The sequence below is a fragment of the Euprymna scolopes genome, chromosome 22, assembly GCF_053919585.1.
Source record: "Euprymna scolopes isolate OS-2025 chromosome 22, ASM5391958v1, whole genome shotgun sequence".
Lineage (NCBI taxonomy): Eukaryota > Metazoa > Mollusca > Cephalopoda > Sepiida > Sepiolidae > Euprymna > Euprymna scolopes.
The window spans coordinates 31,510,753-31,529,119 of record NC_136503.1 but is presented as its reverse complement, the minus strand read 5'-3'; the positions used below and the strand labels follow the sequence as shown (position 1 = coordinate 31,529,119).

General features: G+C 32.7%; 1 protein-coding gene across 1 annotated transcript in view; it reads left to right on the top strand.

Moving 5' to 3' along the window:
• Positions 1–10,535, top strand: part of LOC145243948 (GTP cyclohydrolase 1-like) — a 301,952-nt gene extending 291,417 nt beyond the window's left edge. The window contains exons 6-7 of the mRNA XM_080107076.1: positions 5,499–5,624; positions 10,304–10,535. Coding sequence (XP_079963202.1) covers positions 5,499–5,624; positions 10,304–10,307 — 130 coding nt within the window. The 3' untranslated portion in view covers positions 10,308–10,535. The remainder of the gene's footprint in view (positions 1–5,498; positions 5,625–10,303) is intronic.
• The last annotated feature ends 7,832 nt before the right edge of the window (positions 10,536–18,367 follow it).

Below are 18,367 nucleotides of genomic sequence, written 5' to 3'. Positions count from 1 at the left end.
GTGGTTCATAAAAAGTGTGGGGTCTGCGTACGCGCCTGGCCCCCAAAGTGTGGAAATACAATAATTAAAAAAAAACATTTACAAGAGTTTTTGATATAGATGTACATAAGAATATTTTGGTAAGTATGTTTCAAATTAAATAGGGATGGTATAATAAAATTGTGGGATCTGCATTCACGCCTGTACTCCATGGAAATATAGCACAAACTTTAAAAAAAAGATTTTTCATATCTATTTGCGTAAGTATACTTTGATAATTATGTTTCAGCTTGAAGAAATGTGGTATAATAAAATTATTGGGTGTTCGTTCGCGCCTGACCTCCATAGAATGTAAATATGTCACAAAGTTTAACAAGGTTTTTTTAAAGGGATGAGGGTCCACAATAACACCTTAACTTTAATCTTAATTAACGTTAGCTTTTATTTATTTATTTTTAGTTGAATCATATTGTGTCGAATAAATTCACCTCATAAGTTCACGTTCTTATTAAAGTGAAAGCCCCCCCCCAAAAAAAGTCGAAACTTTAGACAATTCTCGACATAAATTTTGCATAAGTCTGTTTTTTTCCCCTTCTCTACTTGCACGTGGTATTTTTCGAAAATAAATAAATAGATATATAATAAAAAAAATAAGAACCTTACTTGTTATCGTGTCAAAACAAGGAAAAAATCCTGATTACGTGTCTTTTTAAAAACATTTACATAACCTTTTTTATTTTTATTTATATATCTGTTTAAGCTTTTTTTTGTCAGTGTACCAGAAGGAATTCAGTTGATTACAACCCTTTCTGCGTGTTCTTTACATTACAATAGTACAACCATGAATCCGACGGCGTAATACTACACCGTTCAATTCTGTAAAACTGAAACGAAGCTGTTCTGCTTGAAAAGAGTGCCATTTTCTTCTTATTCATATTTATATCGATTCTTTGCATTAAAATACTAAAGTAATTACGTGTTTACTTTTTTAATATCCCATTTTGCTGTTTTGGATTATTTTACTAAAGTAAGTAAAGCTTCATTATTTTTCGAAACTGTTTTTGTTTCTTTGTTTTTTGATATTGCCTCGATATTATTTAGTAAGAGTGTTTAGCAGAAAAGCCAACAAACCACTACCCGAAAAAATAAATAAAGAATTAGAAATAAATGTTACCATAGTCAATAAAAGTTCAATTCATGTTTTTTTAAATAGTTTTTAATGTTCTTTACTTGAAATAATTTTAGCGAAACTTTTGCTAGTATATATATATATATATATATATATATATATATATATAAGGCACTTATAGAGAGTTCTATATGGACTTATATATATATAAGGCACTTATAGAGAGTTCCATATGGACTCCGAAACGACTCGACCGATCTATTTGAAATATTATACAAATGTTCTTTGTGTCTGGGTGTGTTCTTAGATTAAGTACAAAAATAGCCCAAAAGTCTCAAAAAATGACACCAAAAACTTATCATCGTAAAAAAACTGGAAGAATGGGCAAACCAACAGTGTGTTTAGTATTATATGAATGAATTTGCTTAGAACTATATTAATAAGGAAGTGCGTTCGAAAGTAAACCGTCTCTCTGATATTTTGTGCAACTCTTTTTCTCCTTGTAAATAAACCTTTATCAAAAACTAAACAAGAACGACTGAGTGGTCGTATCCATAGTTAAGTAATGTTGGTCGAGGACAACGACACGAGTCTATAACAGTCTATACACGCGACTTTCCAATCTAGTGGAGGGGAAATCAGTTCTCTTTTCTATCCCCTTCTATATCAGTATTTCCTGTATGATCAGTTGAGCTCAAATCTTTTGTTTCTACCTGTAAGGCATTCATGGAAAGAATTCGTCTATTTCTACAACTGCAAAGAACTTTCCTTCTCATATATAAAGTTATATATATATATATATATATATATATATATATATATATATATATATATATATTGAATAGAAAGAAAAAAATGCGGGGGGGGGATCCCTAACGGGAAAAGCATGCGAGAAACATTTACCTTGGGTGTGGTTATGGAAATTCAAAAAATGCTACATTGCCTAAAGTGTGTTTATTCATAAAGTCTGAAGAAATGCTGATTTCTGAAAATTTTCAAACTATATAATGCTTGAAATTGTCGAACTAGACATTGAAACAATTGTAACGTAAAATGAAATACAATTTTTGTTGCCATCAACACCTTGTATTGAAGTCTTGATTTTGCACACACAGTATATTAATGCTCAATTATGTTCAATTATGAAATGTGATAATTTTGTAGCTTAATCCTTTAGTTAACCATTTTTGACTTAAAACCTATTAATATATGAAAATTTACTGAATTAAACGAACTCAGTATATTACATATAAGTCTACATATATATATATATATATATATATATATATATATATGGAATATATAATTATGTAAATGAAATATGAATATTGAAGTGCAATAAGAATACAGATTGTATAATACTGTAAACGTAAAGTTCAAATAAATATTAGTTCAATATTTAAAGACAATCCTAGGCAGATAAAAAAAAGTTGAATATGCAAGATAGATCAATAACATAAATGGACGTTTTAAGTTTAATTATCTAGAATTACAACTAAAATTATTGTTTGACAAAGGCGTGCAGATAATTATTAAATTCTTTTCCTTAACCCATGGATTTTCAATAAATGTCTGATCTCATTAGCAAAATAGATATGGGTAATTATGAATTTTACTTATTAGCACATAGGTTGAAAATTAAAATTGAGGTAATATTGTAAAAAGTTTAAATAATGGATATACAGAAACCATTATAAAATTCAAAGAATAGTGATATATATTCAAGAATTAATTACGGTTTTTAATTAGCATATTTGGTAGTCCATCATTATCAAAGTGATATAATTCTTTGAAAAATCCTTCGAATAATTTGATATCCATGCAGGCAAAAAATTGGTGTGAATTAACCGAAAAGCAGTATTTTGTGCAATTGTAGCTGGTAAGTTTCTTCTATTGTTAATTTATATTAAGTTGATGGGTAATTGTTTTCTAAGTTGACGTTTCTAAAGGTGAATTATATTATAAAATTGGATAAATCAAAAGTGTTAGAACCTCTGAAATGCTCTCATCTCAGCGTTTTATGATAAATGAAATTTAATTTTCTGTAAGTTGTATCCAGATTATGAACCAACATCCCCTAACATCAGTCTTTACAACCTTTCATTTACCCCTAACTTCACTCGCCTATCCTGTATACTTTTTAAATCATAACAAGTACCAATTCCCTTCCCTTCAGAGAAATTATAATATTTCCCATTCCTCTTTTTCTTATACCCATATTCCACCCTCCCTCCCTTTGAAACTTTAACTTCGCTAAATACGATCAATTTGGTTCATGGCCAGAAATGGAATCAATGTTATTTCATGTTTTTATATATATTCTCGTAGTACTAGGTTTGGTAGTTAGCCAATCATATTCTTTGTTATTCACACACCTATTTACTGTAGCGAATATAGAGGTAATCGCCTAAATTAATCAAAGGATTATTTTGAATATAGATTCTAGACAACACGGTGAGTAACACAGGCACATTTTTTTCTTGTAAATGTAAACACGTTTCATTTTAAGTATCGATATGAAATTTTTAAAGGAGATATATGGATCGATTACTAGTATTTACTTCAATAGTGCTCAACATATGAGTTGAACTGGGTAGTAAGTTATGAAAAGATAGCAAGTCAGATACACAGAATTTTCCGCATCTCATTCTCGTAAATTTCTTCATATATAAAGTTGCTTTTTATTAAGAAATTATTAAAAATTAAGAATTTGCGTCCACCCAACCTCGCATCTATCCCCCCCAACAAAACAGGAAACAGGATACAAATGATATAATCGAGAAAATGAGTGCCCTACATCAAATTGTAAGCCATATATTGTGATAAATTTTTAAGGATCGGCGTGTGTATGTGTGCGTGTGTGCGCGCGCGTGTGTGTGTTTGGGTGGGTGTGTGCGCGCTTGTGTGTTTGGGTGTATGTGTGCGAGACCGTCAATAATTTGTATGTGCTTGATAAAATCGTTAACTACGTTTCTGATTTTTTTTTTTTAGATGAGGCTTGGTTATTCGTATTATTTGGATTCATTCAACTGCTGTTCTCATCTTAAGTGTGATTTTCATAACCTGTCGGTCGATGTAACCTCCGACCTTCTTTTATGTGTAGCTTGTCGAACTCGGGAATTTGGACGGAATTTCGAACGGGACCCTTTATTTACTTCACAGGGTAGCATGCTCTCGTTCTGTCAGCCATGACTGGATGGAAGTCCTAAGTAATTGGCAATTGTATTTTTCGGTCCCCCACACTGAGAATTGAACCTTCAGGAGAATATCACTTTTACAATTGATTTGAACATCACTTTTACAATTGATTTGAACATCACTTTTACAATTGATTGATTTATAATTGATTCATCAAGTACTCTAAGCATTGCGCCACAGGTTCTTGCAAGGTTAGAGTACTTGGAAAAATCAATGGTGAAGGGATATTTTACTGAAGGTTAAATTCTCAGTGTGAACGACCGAAAAATACAATTGCGAATTACTTAGGACTTCTATTCAATTATGGCTGACGGAACGAGAGTATGCTAGAAAACTACTGACACCTGAAAGTATCCTGTACCTCTACAAGACCACCATTCGCCCATGTATAGAGTATTGCTGTCACATTTAGGCTGGTGCATCTGCTGCTAGTCTCTCGCTCCTAGACAAGGTTCAAAAGATAGTCGCCAATCTGATAGGCCCTGAACTGGCATCTAAACTCCAGCCTCTGTCCCATCGACGAAACGTTGCATCCCTCTGCCTGTTCTACAAGTATTTTAATGGTGAATGCTCTGACGAACTGCAGACACTTGTGTCCCCACGATGTAGACACCCTCGACAAACCCGACAGGCAGCTAAATCCCACCCCACACAGTAGAGATCCCTAGATGTAGAAGATCTTTCTACTCCAGTGGTTTCTTCCCCAGAACCGCTAGACTCTGGAATTCCATTCCAGGTCCCTGCTTCCCCAACTGTACTGACATGCAGAAGTTCAAGTGTAACGTGAAGCGACATCTTGCTGCCCAAATCCCAACATAGTGTCCCAGTAGCTGCTGCCCCTGATAGTAGCCCCCTACACCACAGTGGCAATGTGCCTTGTTTGGGGTGAAAATGTAATTGAAAAAAAAATGCTACCTTCGTGAAGTAAATAAAGGGTTCCGTTCGTAATTCCGTCCAAATTTCCAAGTTCGACAATATACACCTGGCGAAGGTCGGAGGTTACATCGACTGAAACCTTGTGAAAATGATAATCAAGACGAGAACAGTAGTCCGATAAATTTAAATACAAATCTTAAACTGTTGAACGTATTATGAATTATGGAATATATATGTAATGCAACAAGGGAGTAACATGGGCACATCATTATTTATTTATTTTTTTTAATTAAATTCAATTTTTCATCCTTAACAGGCACATGTGTATGGTAATGCGAGGAGTACAAAAACTGAACAGTAAGACTGTCACCAGCACAATGTTGGGGGTGTTAAGAGAGGACCCCAAGTCCCGCGAGGAGTTCTTAACTCTTATGAACAACCGGTGAGTATTTGCCATGGTCGTTTTCAAATGACATTTCATTATTTCTTAAAATCGAATCAGCTTTTTGCTAGAAACGTATCGACTGTATCATTTTTAAAATAAAAACGATGAGGACTTAAACGCGATGAGGCTGGCATCCACTATTCGTTGTCCACTTAAGTTGCAGACCGAGTCGCGCACACGATGTTTTGGGAAACGGACATTTTGGCCGGTGATGTTTTTCAAGGAAAAGGGTATTTTTAGGTTCAGGTTGATGTTTTATATTGCCGATATATGGAATAAATCAAACTTAATAATAAATGTTAAATTAAATTTAAAATGTCAAATTAAACTTATTACATTTAACTTATTTTAATCCATTAATCAAACTATGCATTTTTTACTTTAATTTTTTGGAATAAAATCAATATTTTCATTATTTTTATCGATGAAGTATAATGAAGAATTGAAAAATATCACTATATTTTAGCGAATTTATTTTCAAGGTAATCATTTGTAATTTAAAATGAAAAATATTTCAGAGTCAATTTCATCGCTTAATCCGAAGGACAAAATGTCCAAAGAACAAAACGTCCGTTTGACAGAATGCCTGTCTGTCTTAGAAAACGAAACAACCATCCGAAAATGACGACATGACGGGAATATATTATATAATATAATATTATCCTCTTATTTTTTTTATTTTTTAACAGTTTGCTGTGGTCCTCTCCAACTAAAACTACACACACTCACACACTATCTATCTATCTATCTATCTATTTATATATATATATATATATATATATATATATATATATATATATATATATATATATATATATATATATATATATGAGGACTGGCTTCTGCTAAGGAAAGCAATGATTTATTAAATCGCCTAACGAGAACCTCTGGTTTTAACCGACCACTTGTCCGAAACATAAGCGTGTCGTGACCATATAAATTTATTTATAGTATTAGGTTCTTACAAAAGTTTCCGACATTTTTTTAAGAAAATCAAAGAATTTCAACAGCAAAAGTAAATTCATGTGGGACGCATGATCCAAATTTTGTGTGAATCCAATCGACTGAAGGTGGCATGTAATTGCCCCGAAATCACTCGTAATCTTTTAACCTAATTCTCTACACGTTTGATAGTCAACTTCCTTCAAAAGAGCCTTGGGTTGGTTTTCGTCTATCTTGATTGGTCTTCCGGAACAAAGAGCGTCACTGAGGTCAAAATTACCGTGTTTCGAAGTTCTCTCAGCTATAGCGTTTTCTCCATATACGGCACACATATCTTTGGTTACACCACTCGCTTTATAACCTTGATTAAAGGCTTAAAGAAGGAAATGTCAAAAACGTGATTTTTTTTTAAGTTCTTGACAATCCATTTGACGGTTCTGAAAAACGAGAAAAAATTATATGAGCGAAAGACTATGACCATTATCTTGTAGAACAGAAGACTTGTTTTCTAATGATATTAAGTTGGTACAAAAATAATGTCGTTTATATATATATATATATATATATATATATATATATATATATATATATATATATATATATATATATATATATATATATAGAGAGAGAGAGAGAGAGAGAGAGAGAGAGAGATATTTTCTTTTGCCGTAAAAAAATAACATTATTTTGGTACCAACCTAATACATAACACTTTGGCAAATATTAAAATATGTTTTAGAACAAAAAATTTTATGAAACGGCGGGAACTTATGCAACTACCTGATAATAAAATATATCTTGCTCTTTTTTATTGAGCACTCTTAATGATCTTGTTAAATTCATTAGTTATCACTAGAGCTATGACAGCAGAATGGTCTTATCATTGTTTAGACTCTCAAGTATATATCCGACACAGACACAGTTAAACACAGTTAATCAACCGAGAACCACATCACTCTATATAAAAGCATATAAGATATTAACGGATACACACTCGAGAGTCAAAACAATGAAAAGAATATGCTGTTGTCTTAGCCCTAGTTATCACTCCTGAATACCTTTAACGTGATATATATATATATATATATATATATATATATATATATATATATGTGTGTGTGTGTGTGTGTGTGTGTGTGTATTCAAGCACGTCCGATTGAACACGACAGAGTTATTATTTTTTCCGCTTTTCCTGGATATCTTTTTTATTTCGGCTGGCATGTTGTTGAAAAGAAAAAGAAAACAACAACAACAACAACAACCACTCCTTATGATAATCGGATGCACCGATAGAAAGCACTTGAGAAGAATATGGATAAACCACAACAACTTTTGGACGCCATTTTATACAACTACCAGCTGAAAAAAAGACCGCTTGTTCAATCAGACGTGCTTGAGTAAGGACTTGCTGCCAAAATGTGTGTGTGTGTGTGTGTGTGTGTGTGTGTGTGTGTGTAATCTGCGTGAATTATGCTACCTATTTGATGCAATTCAAAACTTTTGGTTGGTTGGTTGGTTGGTTGGTTGGTTGGTTGGTTGGTTGGTTGGTTGGTTGGTTGGTTGTTTTTGTTTTACGGCATATCAACCCTTTTCAGGTTATTTAATGCCGAATCCAAAGATTTTGAAGAAAATTTTTTTTAATAGAATATATTTGTTGTTTTCAAGTCGGTTTCTATTCAACCCATAGTTGGGACCCTAACAGGTACTACCACTCCGGGTCAGAGTGGAACTGAGAGCAATGACAATTAAAGGGTGGCCCCACACTCATCAAAGCCTTCAAGCTGGGACCTCACCACTGAATATAGTTTAAGGTCATATCCAGGACCCAAAACCTTTGGAAAAATCTTGTATTAAATTACGATAATCCTTTTCAAATTATGGCATGCACAAAATGTTAGTTTTTCCATAGATATATGTGTCAAATAGTCAAAATGAGACTGAATTTGATTTTTTTTTTTTAGTTACTGAAAGTGAGATTTCTCTTGAAATGAAAACAAAAATCATCAATGTTTCCTATGCTACGTAAATCTGATGATGTAATCATGTAGCGTGACATGACATAAGCAACTACGTGGAGCGTGACATAAACACTTGCAAAAGTGAAAAAAAAAAACAAGATAATAATGCGCTAAGTACTTCTGCTCTAATATGTTTGATATTACCTGAAGAAAGCCAGTGGTTACATCGACCGAAACATTACATTCGACATGGAGAGGATAAAAGTTGTTCTCGCCCTGCTTCAAATTTCGCTCGGCATTATATCAAGTGCGTCAGTCAATAATTAGTAATAAAGAACGAACACTGCCCTTTAACGATTTTGGATGTAACTCCCGAACTGCTCCTCGCTTCGTATTATTTGCATTCTTCGTCTTGAGTGTTATTTCCACAACGCTTCGGTCGATGTGATCGCCGATCTTCTTCAGATGTATCTTATCGAAACCGTGTCGTAGTGGGTAATGGATTTGACAAAATTCATTTGTAAAGTTACATTCTTCTGGATGTTGAAGGTTCAGTCCTCAGTGCGGGCGACACTTAAAATACAATTACGAATTACTTAGGACTTTTATCCAGTCATGGCTGACGAAATGAGAGCATGCTACCCCTGTGGATTGAATAAAGGATTCTGTTCGACATTTCGTTCAGTTTCCTAAGTTTGACAGAAAGATTTCCGAGTTCGACAATATACACCTGAAGAAGGCCGGGGGGTTCATCGATCAAAACGTTGTGAAAATAACACTTCAGCTGAGAACAATAGTCCGAATCATACGGTGATGTGCTACTCATCTTATAGTCCAGGAAAAACAATTCAACTACTTTTAAAATTACATTGTTTCGAAACAAAAATAAAGCAAAAAAGCATGCTAGAAGAGAAAAGAAGACAAACTGGCTAGACAGAATGGAATATCGATGTCAGTGATCTTATTTAGGTTTGAAGTTGTAAATCCGGCTGACATAATTGTATATAGCGGAGATAACAAACATAATTAATATTCTTGATCTGACTTGTACCCTACCTATTATTATTATTATTATTATTATTATTATTATTATTATTATTATTATTATTATTATTATTATTATAATAATAATAATAATAAATAAATAAATAAAAATAAAAAAATAAAAATAAAAAAAACAGTTTGTAAAGTCAGTCAGCCTAGTCTGCTTATGTCGCAATCAACACTGCAAATCTGAGACGGTCGTGATCAGTGGCGAGTTGACCAATGATCTCTAACGACCCGAACGTCACTCTCAAACACGTCCTTCATTGTTGATGTGGTAGCACTCGACGCCATTACCTTATTAAATCCTTCCGATGGTGTCTCTTAAAGTGGTTATGGAACGAGAGCTTATATCGTTTAACTATGTTGATGTGAAGCCGGCGAGCACACTAAGTTCTTGGTATTCGCAGGATCCTCTTGTAGTGCTTGTGATTGAATGCCGTTATCCTTCCGGTGGCTTTCTTTTCAATGTATATGATTCACAGCTAAACTTAAGCAAAATATAGGTATTAACCTTTAAAAAAACTTTGGCTCCATGTTAGTTATAAGAATTTGTTTGGTTAGAATTCGACTTGTTTGGATATTTTCCAGATTTTCTTTTCGGGTAAAAACGGTTTTACATGATTTTGTTTATTTGTTATGTTGTTATTCATTTTCAGATTAGCCATTTTGAAGCGATTTAATAATAGTGCTTTTTTTTTTTTTTTTGTTCTTTCGTCTGTATCTTTTCAGATAGGACCGTTGGACCTCTCTCACATCTCGCGGTGTAGCTAATTCTGTTGCCAGTTGATCGAAAAGTCTTTCATCGGACAACCTACCAGATTTTATTCTCTATATTTTCTTCATCGACATTTATTATGTATCAGTCAGCATCGTTAAAAGATAAATATTAGCGTTATAACTCTTCCAGACCGGAGAGTTCTATAAAAGGGGAGGCAACTGCCAGTTAATCCCATTTAAGTAATCGCATCGTTTTTATTTTTTATTTTTAGTGTTTTTATTTTTACTTCATTTTTACTTTTTAGGATGAATTTTACGTTATATATATATATATATATATATATATATATATATATATATATATATATATATATATATATATATATGCTAGTAACTCCTAATATATATATATATATATATATATATATATATATATATATATATATATATATATATGCCAATTAACCTACGCGGAATTTCCCGTGTTTGATCCTCGTAGGGATTCGCCCAACTATTGCATGTAATTTATGTTACTGCAAGTTTTTATATATCCACGTGGTGATGAGTTTGTTAGTTAGCCAATTCTTTGTTATTCGCGCATCCAGTTATCGTAACCAATGGTCGCACGTTTATCAGACAGAAGTTCACTTGACCTGTAATTGCTCCCTTTTCATTGATCGACCAATTCCATGCAATGGCCTAATAAATTCTCACGAGGATTAATCTCTAAAATTCTGTGTAGCTTAATTGCTATAATATATATATATATATATATATATATATATATATATATATATATATAGAGAGAGAGAGAGAGAGAGAGAGAGAGAAAGAAAGAGAGATACTAAAAATTTAGTAATATATATATATATATATATATATATATATATATATATATATGACGACATTAAGCAATTAAAACAATATTTCTAAACTTCATATTTTATTTCATGACCACACATTAGTGACATTCCAAAATTATTGTTGACCTAGCGGTATTAACATTTATATATATAAAGAAAAGATGAGTCTGTGTGTCTGCTTGTCCATGCGTCAGTTGTCAATAACTAATCTTCAAGCAAAGCCTGTGATTTATTTCGAATCGGCAGGTTTCCGCTAATGTTTTAGTCTGGTTTTAAATGATTATCTTTCCCTTCTATTATTATAATGTAGTAAACGTACTCGTGACCCGTTTTTCTACATTGATTGCACTTGATAAATTATAACCTATCTGTTAAGACATCCAGGTTGAATAACTAAAATAAGTTTATTTACTTCTATATCATTATTATTATTATTATTATTATTATTATTATTATTATTATTATTATTATATTTTTTTTTTTTTTTTACACAGTGATCACCACTTATCAAGGCCCGGAAGCCACTCAGGGATAAGGGTTATTGCAAGTACATTACGTTAGTGAGGAGATTTTATGAAGTGTTTAATTAGGGGGGCGGTTCATTAGGAATTTGTTAACATTAGACTTGAAGACATCCAAGTTGTAGTCCGGAGGGAAGCATGCAGACGGAACAGATATATATATATAGAAGTAAAGAGACTAAAATTTTGCCATCTTCTTTACTCATGTGTCTATGGTGCGTATAAATACATATAGATGACAACACTGGAGACAAAGAAAGAATCACTCTGTATGTTAACGCTCACAAAAATATCAAGCAATATTAGAGAGCGGTTGTTAGTGATGGGACGATTCCAATATTTTTCCCGATCCGATACAATTACCGGTCCTGTTCCAAATTCACGATTCCGATACAATTACCGATTCCGATTCTTTTTTTAAAATCTCCAAATATTTACCTATAGAGGTGTTGTTATTTTTTTCATGTTTTATTTGCAGATTACCGTAATAAGCTATGTAATATGTGCATATATTTTCGCAAATCTGAAAAGAACACTTGCAGTCTTCTATAGCTTTTAGTTTTACTAGTCGTTTAAAATCAGTAAATATTTATCAATGTATCATTAGTACTAACAATTACGTTTTATACAATTAAAAGAATCGTTTTGGGCATCCCCAAAATAGTCACGCATTTTTTGGATTCCGGGACCGATTCCGATATCTCGAAAAGTTTCGATTTTTTACATTCCCGATTCCAATTCCGATTAATTGTTCCAGCACTAGTGATTACAAGAGAGCAATACACTAAATCGCTAAAAGGGTAAGTGACGTATTCAGTTAATTGCTAATTGTAACGTCGTTCGGAAGCCAACACACGTTGTGTCCAGCTTCAGTAGCAAAGGAGACCAAAACAAAAAATAGGAAATAAATCAAACTCGCTTGCTCTTTGTAGCATCAACATTTATTTTCTTCATTCTCTCTTTACTACGATGACGTCCCTCACTTGATCGTCTACTCTAGCGTTCTTTACGTGATCGCGAACGTTATCCACATCTCTCCCATGATTGTTCTCTTTTTCTTTTTTATAGTCCATTTTCCGACCGGTGACGTCACTTCGCACGCATTTACATACGCACGTCCACAGTATGTTACATAATGACGACTAATTAGACGAATTAAAATGTTTTTTTTTTTCAAACATTACCCACTCTAAAAACTAAGTTATATTTTCGCATGCATTTTGTGTTGAAGTACGAGCAGCGTTCCTAAAGTAATGCCTCCTATTTTTTATTCTTCTTGAATAAACTAAATTGAATTGTTATAATGACGGAACATATATTAATGATCTGAAAGTTTCATCTCTCTGTTGCACATATTAACGGTGTGTGACTCAAAGAAAGCCATCCCTGCAATGGCAGCCAACCATTATTATTACTGTTCCTTTTGTTTTTTTACTGATTTAACATCTGGCAAGCTAAATCCAATATGTTATTTAAAATAATTATGTACGAGACGCATTCAAAACGTAATGCCTCCTATTTTTTGTTCCGTTCAAGTGGATCAGAGGGGATTGAAAATTGCATTGTTATGATGACTGAACTTATGCATCTATGACCTGGAAGTTTTATCTACAACCTCTGCCAAGGGCGTGAGTCACAAGCAGAGATGCATCATTGCATTCCTAAAAATAGGGCTGATTATGTAAAAAAAAAAAAAATGCTAGAACACAAAATGTCTCGCGGTTTAATGGTACCACCCCCGTCTTCAGCTCTTCAACTGTTTGAGCATAAAAGTAGGAGGCTTTACTTTTGGAACGACGTTCATATAGAAATAAAAAACAAAGTGAAACAAACATTGATCAACATACATTCAATATAATAATATGTGATAAAAAAAGCTCAGTTATTTTCTTTAACGGCATATCAACCTTCACAATTGTTTATTTTTAAGAATGATTTTTTCTAATCAAACGTTATTCTTTTGTCAACAAATTGATACCAGAACATTTCATTCATAAGTTAACCAAATAGGGGTTTCCTTCCCCCAAGTTGTGTTAGCAATGTTAATCATATATGACTCCCAGGCAACACCGAACAAATCTTCTACCTTATTAATAGTTTTTTTTTTACGTTCTGAATGATCTAATTTGTAAAATTATTTTTCAAAATCAGGCCCAAATAGCAGTTGAGCTGACAAATCAGACCGTGTTTCCGATTAGACAAATTTCATTTGTTATTGTTGTGTCGTGTTATTGATAATATAATACCGTACTTCGCTACAATTTATTTTTAAAAAGTATTTAGCTTGCCCTAGACCATTTCTATTATGAAACATTTTTACATACGAAAGGAATCAGGAAGAGGGATAACTCATTTTGAATTGAAGAGTATAATAGGAGTTGTCTACCTTTTAAAAATATGCAAACAAAGAATTAATCCTTTATGACTTGGTTGAACTAATTCGTTCAGCCGTAAATAGATGAATATAGTTGCATAAAATACAGAGGTTATTGATTCAAACACGCCTTGTACGTATTAGTTCAGTATCTGGGTAGATGCCAGATACCTCTAGATTGCAATTGTCCATTGCTTACATTCAGTATGCCGCCATCTAAAATTTACAATAAATATGTTTCTTTAATCATCTATGTCATAATTCAGGTCATAGTGAGTTAAAAAATTAAATCAGTTCACGCCGGATAGAACGGGGTAATAATAATGCAACACCTAAAAACCGACGCTAAAAATCAGTGCAATGTTAATATCATTTGTTGGTCTTTTTGGCTAGGAGCACAGTGTGGCATTTGTTCTAATGCTGCGCTTAAGCTTTTCTGTCTTCGGTCCTTCTAGATTAAAACCATGTATACACTTCTGTGCTAATACAGAGATGGATATTCTCTACTTCAAACATTGTCCTTGTATCTAACGTTGCCCTCGTGGGGAGACAATTAAGAACAAATATAAAAGGTCGAAATACTGTCCATGCGGGTAATTTTAATTCAGTTAAATTATCATGATACTAGCAGATCTAGCCAGCGTTGTATGGGGCTCCGATGTGTTTAACAGAATCTAAACGTGTTAGTAATTGCCCTCGCATTTTTCGGTTAAAATAGGTTGACAAAATAAATAACTTTTGGTTGAAATATCATTCATTCAAACACTACCGTGTTTGAATGATATAATTAAGTGTTAGTTTTACTCACTTAGAACTGCTTTAATGCTTCACCTGTCACTCGTTATGCGACCAAATTTCAAAGAATTTGTATGGAATGTAACGACGGTTTTTCAGATTGGCGGTTGGTTACCATAGCAACCAAATCTGTTACGCTGCCTCAAATCAGCTGGAAACGGTGGAGATGATGACATAGAAAAAAACTGTCGTTAATAATTCCAGGCTAAGTTTGTTTAAATGTATGTATGTATGTATGTATGTATGTATGTATGTATGCCAAAAACTTTCGACAGAGGCTACGGATTTTCACGGATCGGTATCATTTTGAAACTTAACCCTTCGGACAACACATATCGAAAAATTGGCCAAAAACATTAATTCCTTCACCCTCAACTGGCACTTTTCTACAGGGATTGCTTTTTGCGCCGATATCTTTTAAAGTCATCCCCTCTTTTTGATTATCTAGCCTTAATTTAAACCTACGTCACTTCCGATTTTGCGATGAACGTAATAGCAAACACGTCACTTTTATTGTTTTTTCCGCGTTCTTTTCCTTCGCGATACGGGTTCGAGCATGCCTGCCTACTACGACTTTTTTCTTTTTTTTTTTTTTACTCAACACACACCTGCAGATACCCGGGTAACGCCGGGAACCCAGGCTAGTACAAACATAAGCGAATATCTATATTTTATTTTTCCATAGACATCTTACACACGTTTCATTGCACATCACAGTCGACGCTATCATCACAGTTAAACAGAAAAATATTATAGACAGTAAGACAGAGATGACTGGAACAAAGAAGAAACAGATGCTTCGAGGAAGAAAAACATAAATTCCAAAAATGTAATAACACGTACTAAGAAATGATATCCGAGAAAAGATCCTGTCACGCAAAAATATATGATCATGTGAAGGAAACAGTTTCTGGCACCCTTTAGAATTAATTGGCGCCATAGGATATTTTCCTCATGCAACTAAATATTACAAATCTACTTAAAATGTATACTTTATCTTAATGAAGAAAAATCTATAAATAAAACAAGAAAAATCAAAGATGGTTATGAATAGCATAAATCTATCTATCTATCTATACTCCTATAAATTTGTTTTTCTTTTGTGTGTATTTATATTCATATTAAAACCCCGTTTTTCTATTTAGTTAAAAAGAAAATACAATTTTCTTATATATTATTGGTTGTGGAAATGCATTCACTAGCAAAAGATCTAGCTAATTTGCATATTCTTTAAAACATTCATTTTAATTAATTCCCTATTAGTTTTTTCGGTTTTCTTATGGATTAATCATATATAGTTAACTATTGTGTGTAATTATATTCATGCAGATATTCTACATGATTTATACTTGCAAAATATTTGCGTAAAATCTTTAAAGTAAACAAAACATTGTTTCCATATATATTTATGTATATGTATATATTTTTGTTTAATCTATTAGTCTATCTATCTATATAACTATAAAACTGAATGTGTCTGTGTGTGTGTGTGTGTCTGTCTGTGTGTCTGTGTACATTTCCCTACGCAATAACTCTGTCAATTTTTAGTCTACAGACTCGAAATTTGATATACAGGGTACTGAGAGTTTGCAAAATCTATCTGATCGGTTTTCGGCCAGAAATTTGCCTGTTAATGGGTCAAAGTTCAACAATTTGATCTTTGAGAACTCTACCAAACTCCTCCGAATATTTGGAGTCTAAACCCTTGAAATTTTAGATATAGGTTCCTTGGACATGATCTAACTTAATAACTAAATATGAGCCCAAAACAATAAATGTTAAGGGGTCATAATAGGGGTCAAATTTTAGAAAAATTGACCTTTTTTTATTTGCTCAACATACACCTTAAAACACCCGGGCAACGCCGGGCACTCATGCTAGTATATCTATAAAAGTGAACGTGTCTGCGTGTCTGTGTGTCTGTGTCTGTGTACATTTCCCTACGCAATAACTCTGTCAATTTTTAGTCTACATACTCGAAATTTGATATACAGGGTACTGAGATTTGGGAAAATATATCTGATCGGTTTTTAGCCAGAAATTTGGCTGTTAAGGGGTCAAAGTTCAACGATTTGTTCGTTGAGAACTCTACCAAACTCCTCCGGCAATTTTGGTCTAAACACTTGAAATTTTAGATATAGGTTCCTTGGACATGATCTAACTTAATAACTTGATTTGAGCCCAAAACAATAATTGTTAAGGGGTCATAATCGGGGTCTAATTAAAAAAAAATTGAACGTTTTTTTTTTTGCTTGACATACATCTTCAAACACCCGGGCAAGGCCGGGCAAGGCCGGGCAAGGCCGGGCAAGGCCGGGCACCCATGCTAGTTTATAAATAGTTTTAACAAAACTCTATGAAATAACATAGTTGAGGAAATAATACATATTCTTATCAAATAAAGCAAGGAGTAACCACAAAGTTTAGTAACCATCAGCATCAGCATCAGAATCATAATAATATATAAACAAAAATAGATTTCTCATGCAACTGGAACATGTTCCTATGACGCTAAGGGGAGACAATCAGTAAGTTTTGCGTTATTAACTGATACTAAAATTTCTCATAAGAGCTAAAAAAAATTTATAGTTGAATTTCATAAATAAAAAATACTTGATTAATTCCGTAGTTTTCGGTGTACTTTATACAGATATATATATATATATATATATATATATATATATATATATATATATATATATATATATATATATATGAGGAATATATTGAATACGCTTTGATAAAGTTGACATTTTTTCTGGTTTCTAAACAATTAGATTTTAAGCATAAAAACTAACAAGGCACAGCAAATATGAGTTTATTAAAATTTCTATGAAAATAGGGTCCATTGTATTTTAAAGATGAATAATAAATACTCAGAAAGTAATATGGTGCTACGTAGTTCAATACAAATAATAAAATCATATTCTAAGTGCCAATTGTTAATTTACTCCTTTAGTCCAGCACCTCTTGGCAGACAATGCTTTTTTTGCTCTGTTTCTTTCGAATGTTCCCTTTTTACGTAACATTTCGTTGACCTCTTTCTTCTCACACAATTACAACAATGATCATATATTATTATAATGATATTCATATATTATCATAATGATATTCAAAAACAAGCCTGCATCAAAGGGTCACTCTCATATTCTTGTCCAGGGATGAGTGAGTAGCGGTTTTGAAGCCAAATTTCGCGAAGTTGGCTTCAAAAGTTGTATTTAGCTTGTTTTAAACGTAACATACGGACTAACTAAGGAAGGAACAAGCAGAATATAATATAGACAAAAAAAATGTTATGAAATTATTATTTCAAAGCAAAAATTGCATGTAATACCATATTAGTTTGAAAAATCTGGGATATCTTGAAGTTGCACAGAGATATAGTCACATTGATGGTGATCACATTGAGTAATTAATTAATTAATAATAATAATAATAATAATAATAATAATAATAATAATAATAATAATAATAATAGTGAAACCAAATATCCAAGTAGTCAAGGAGGAAAAAAGACCAAGGA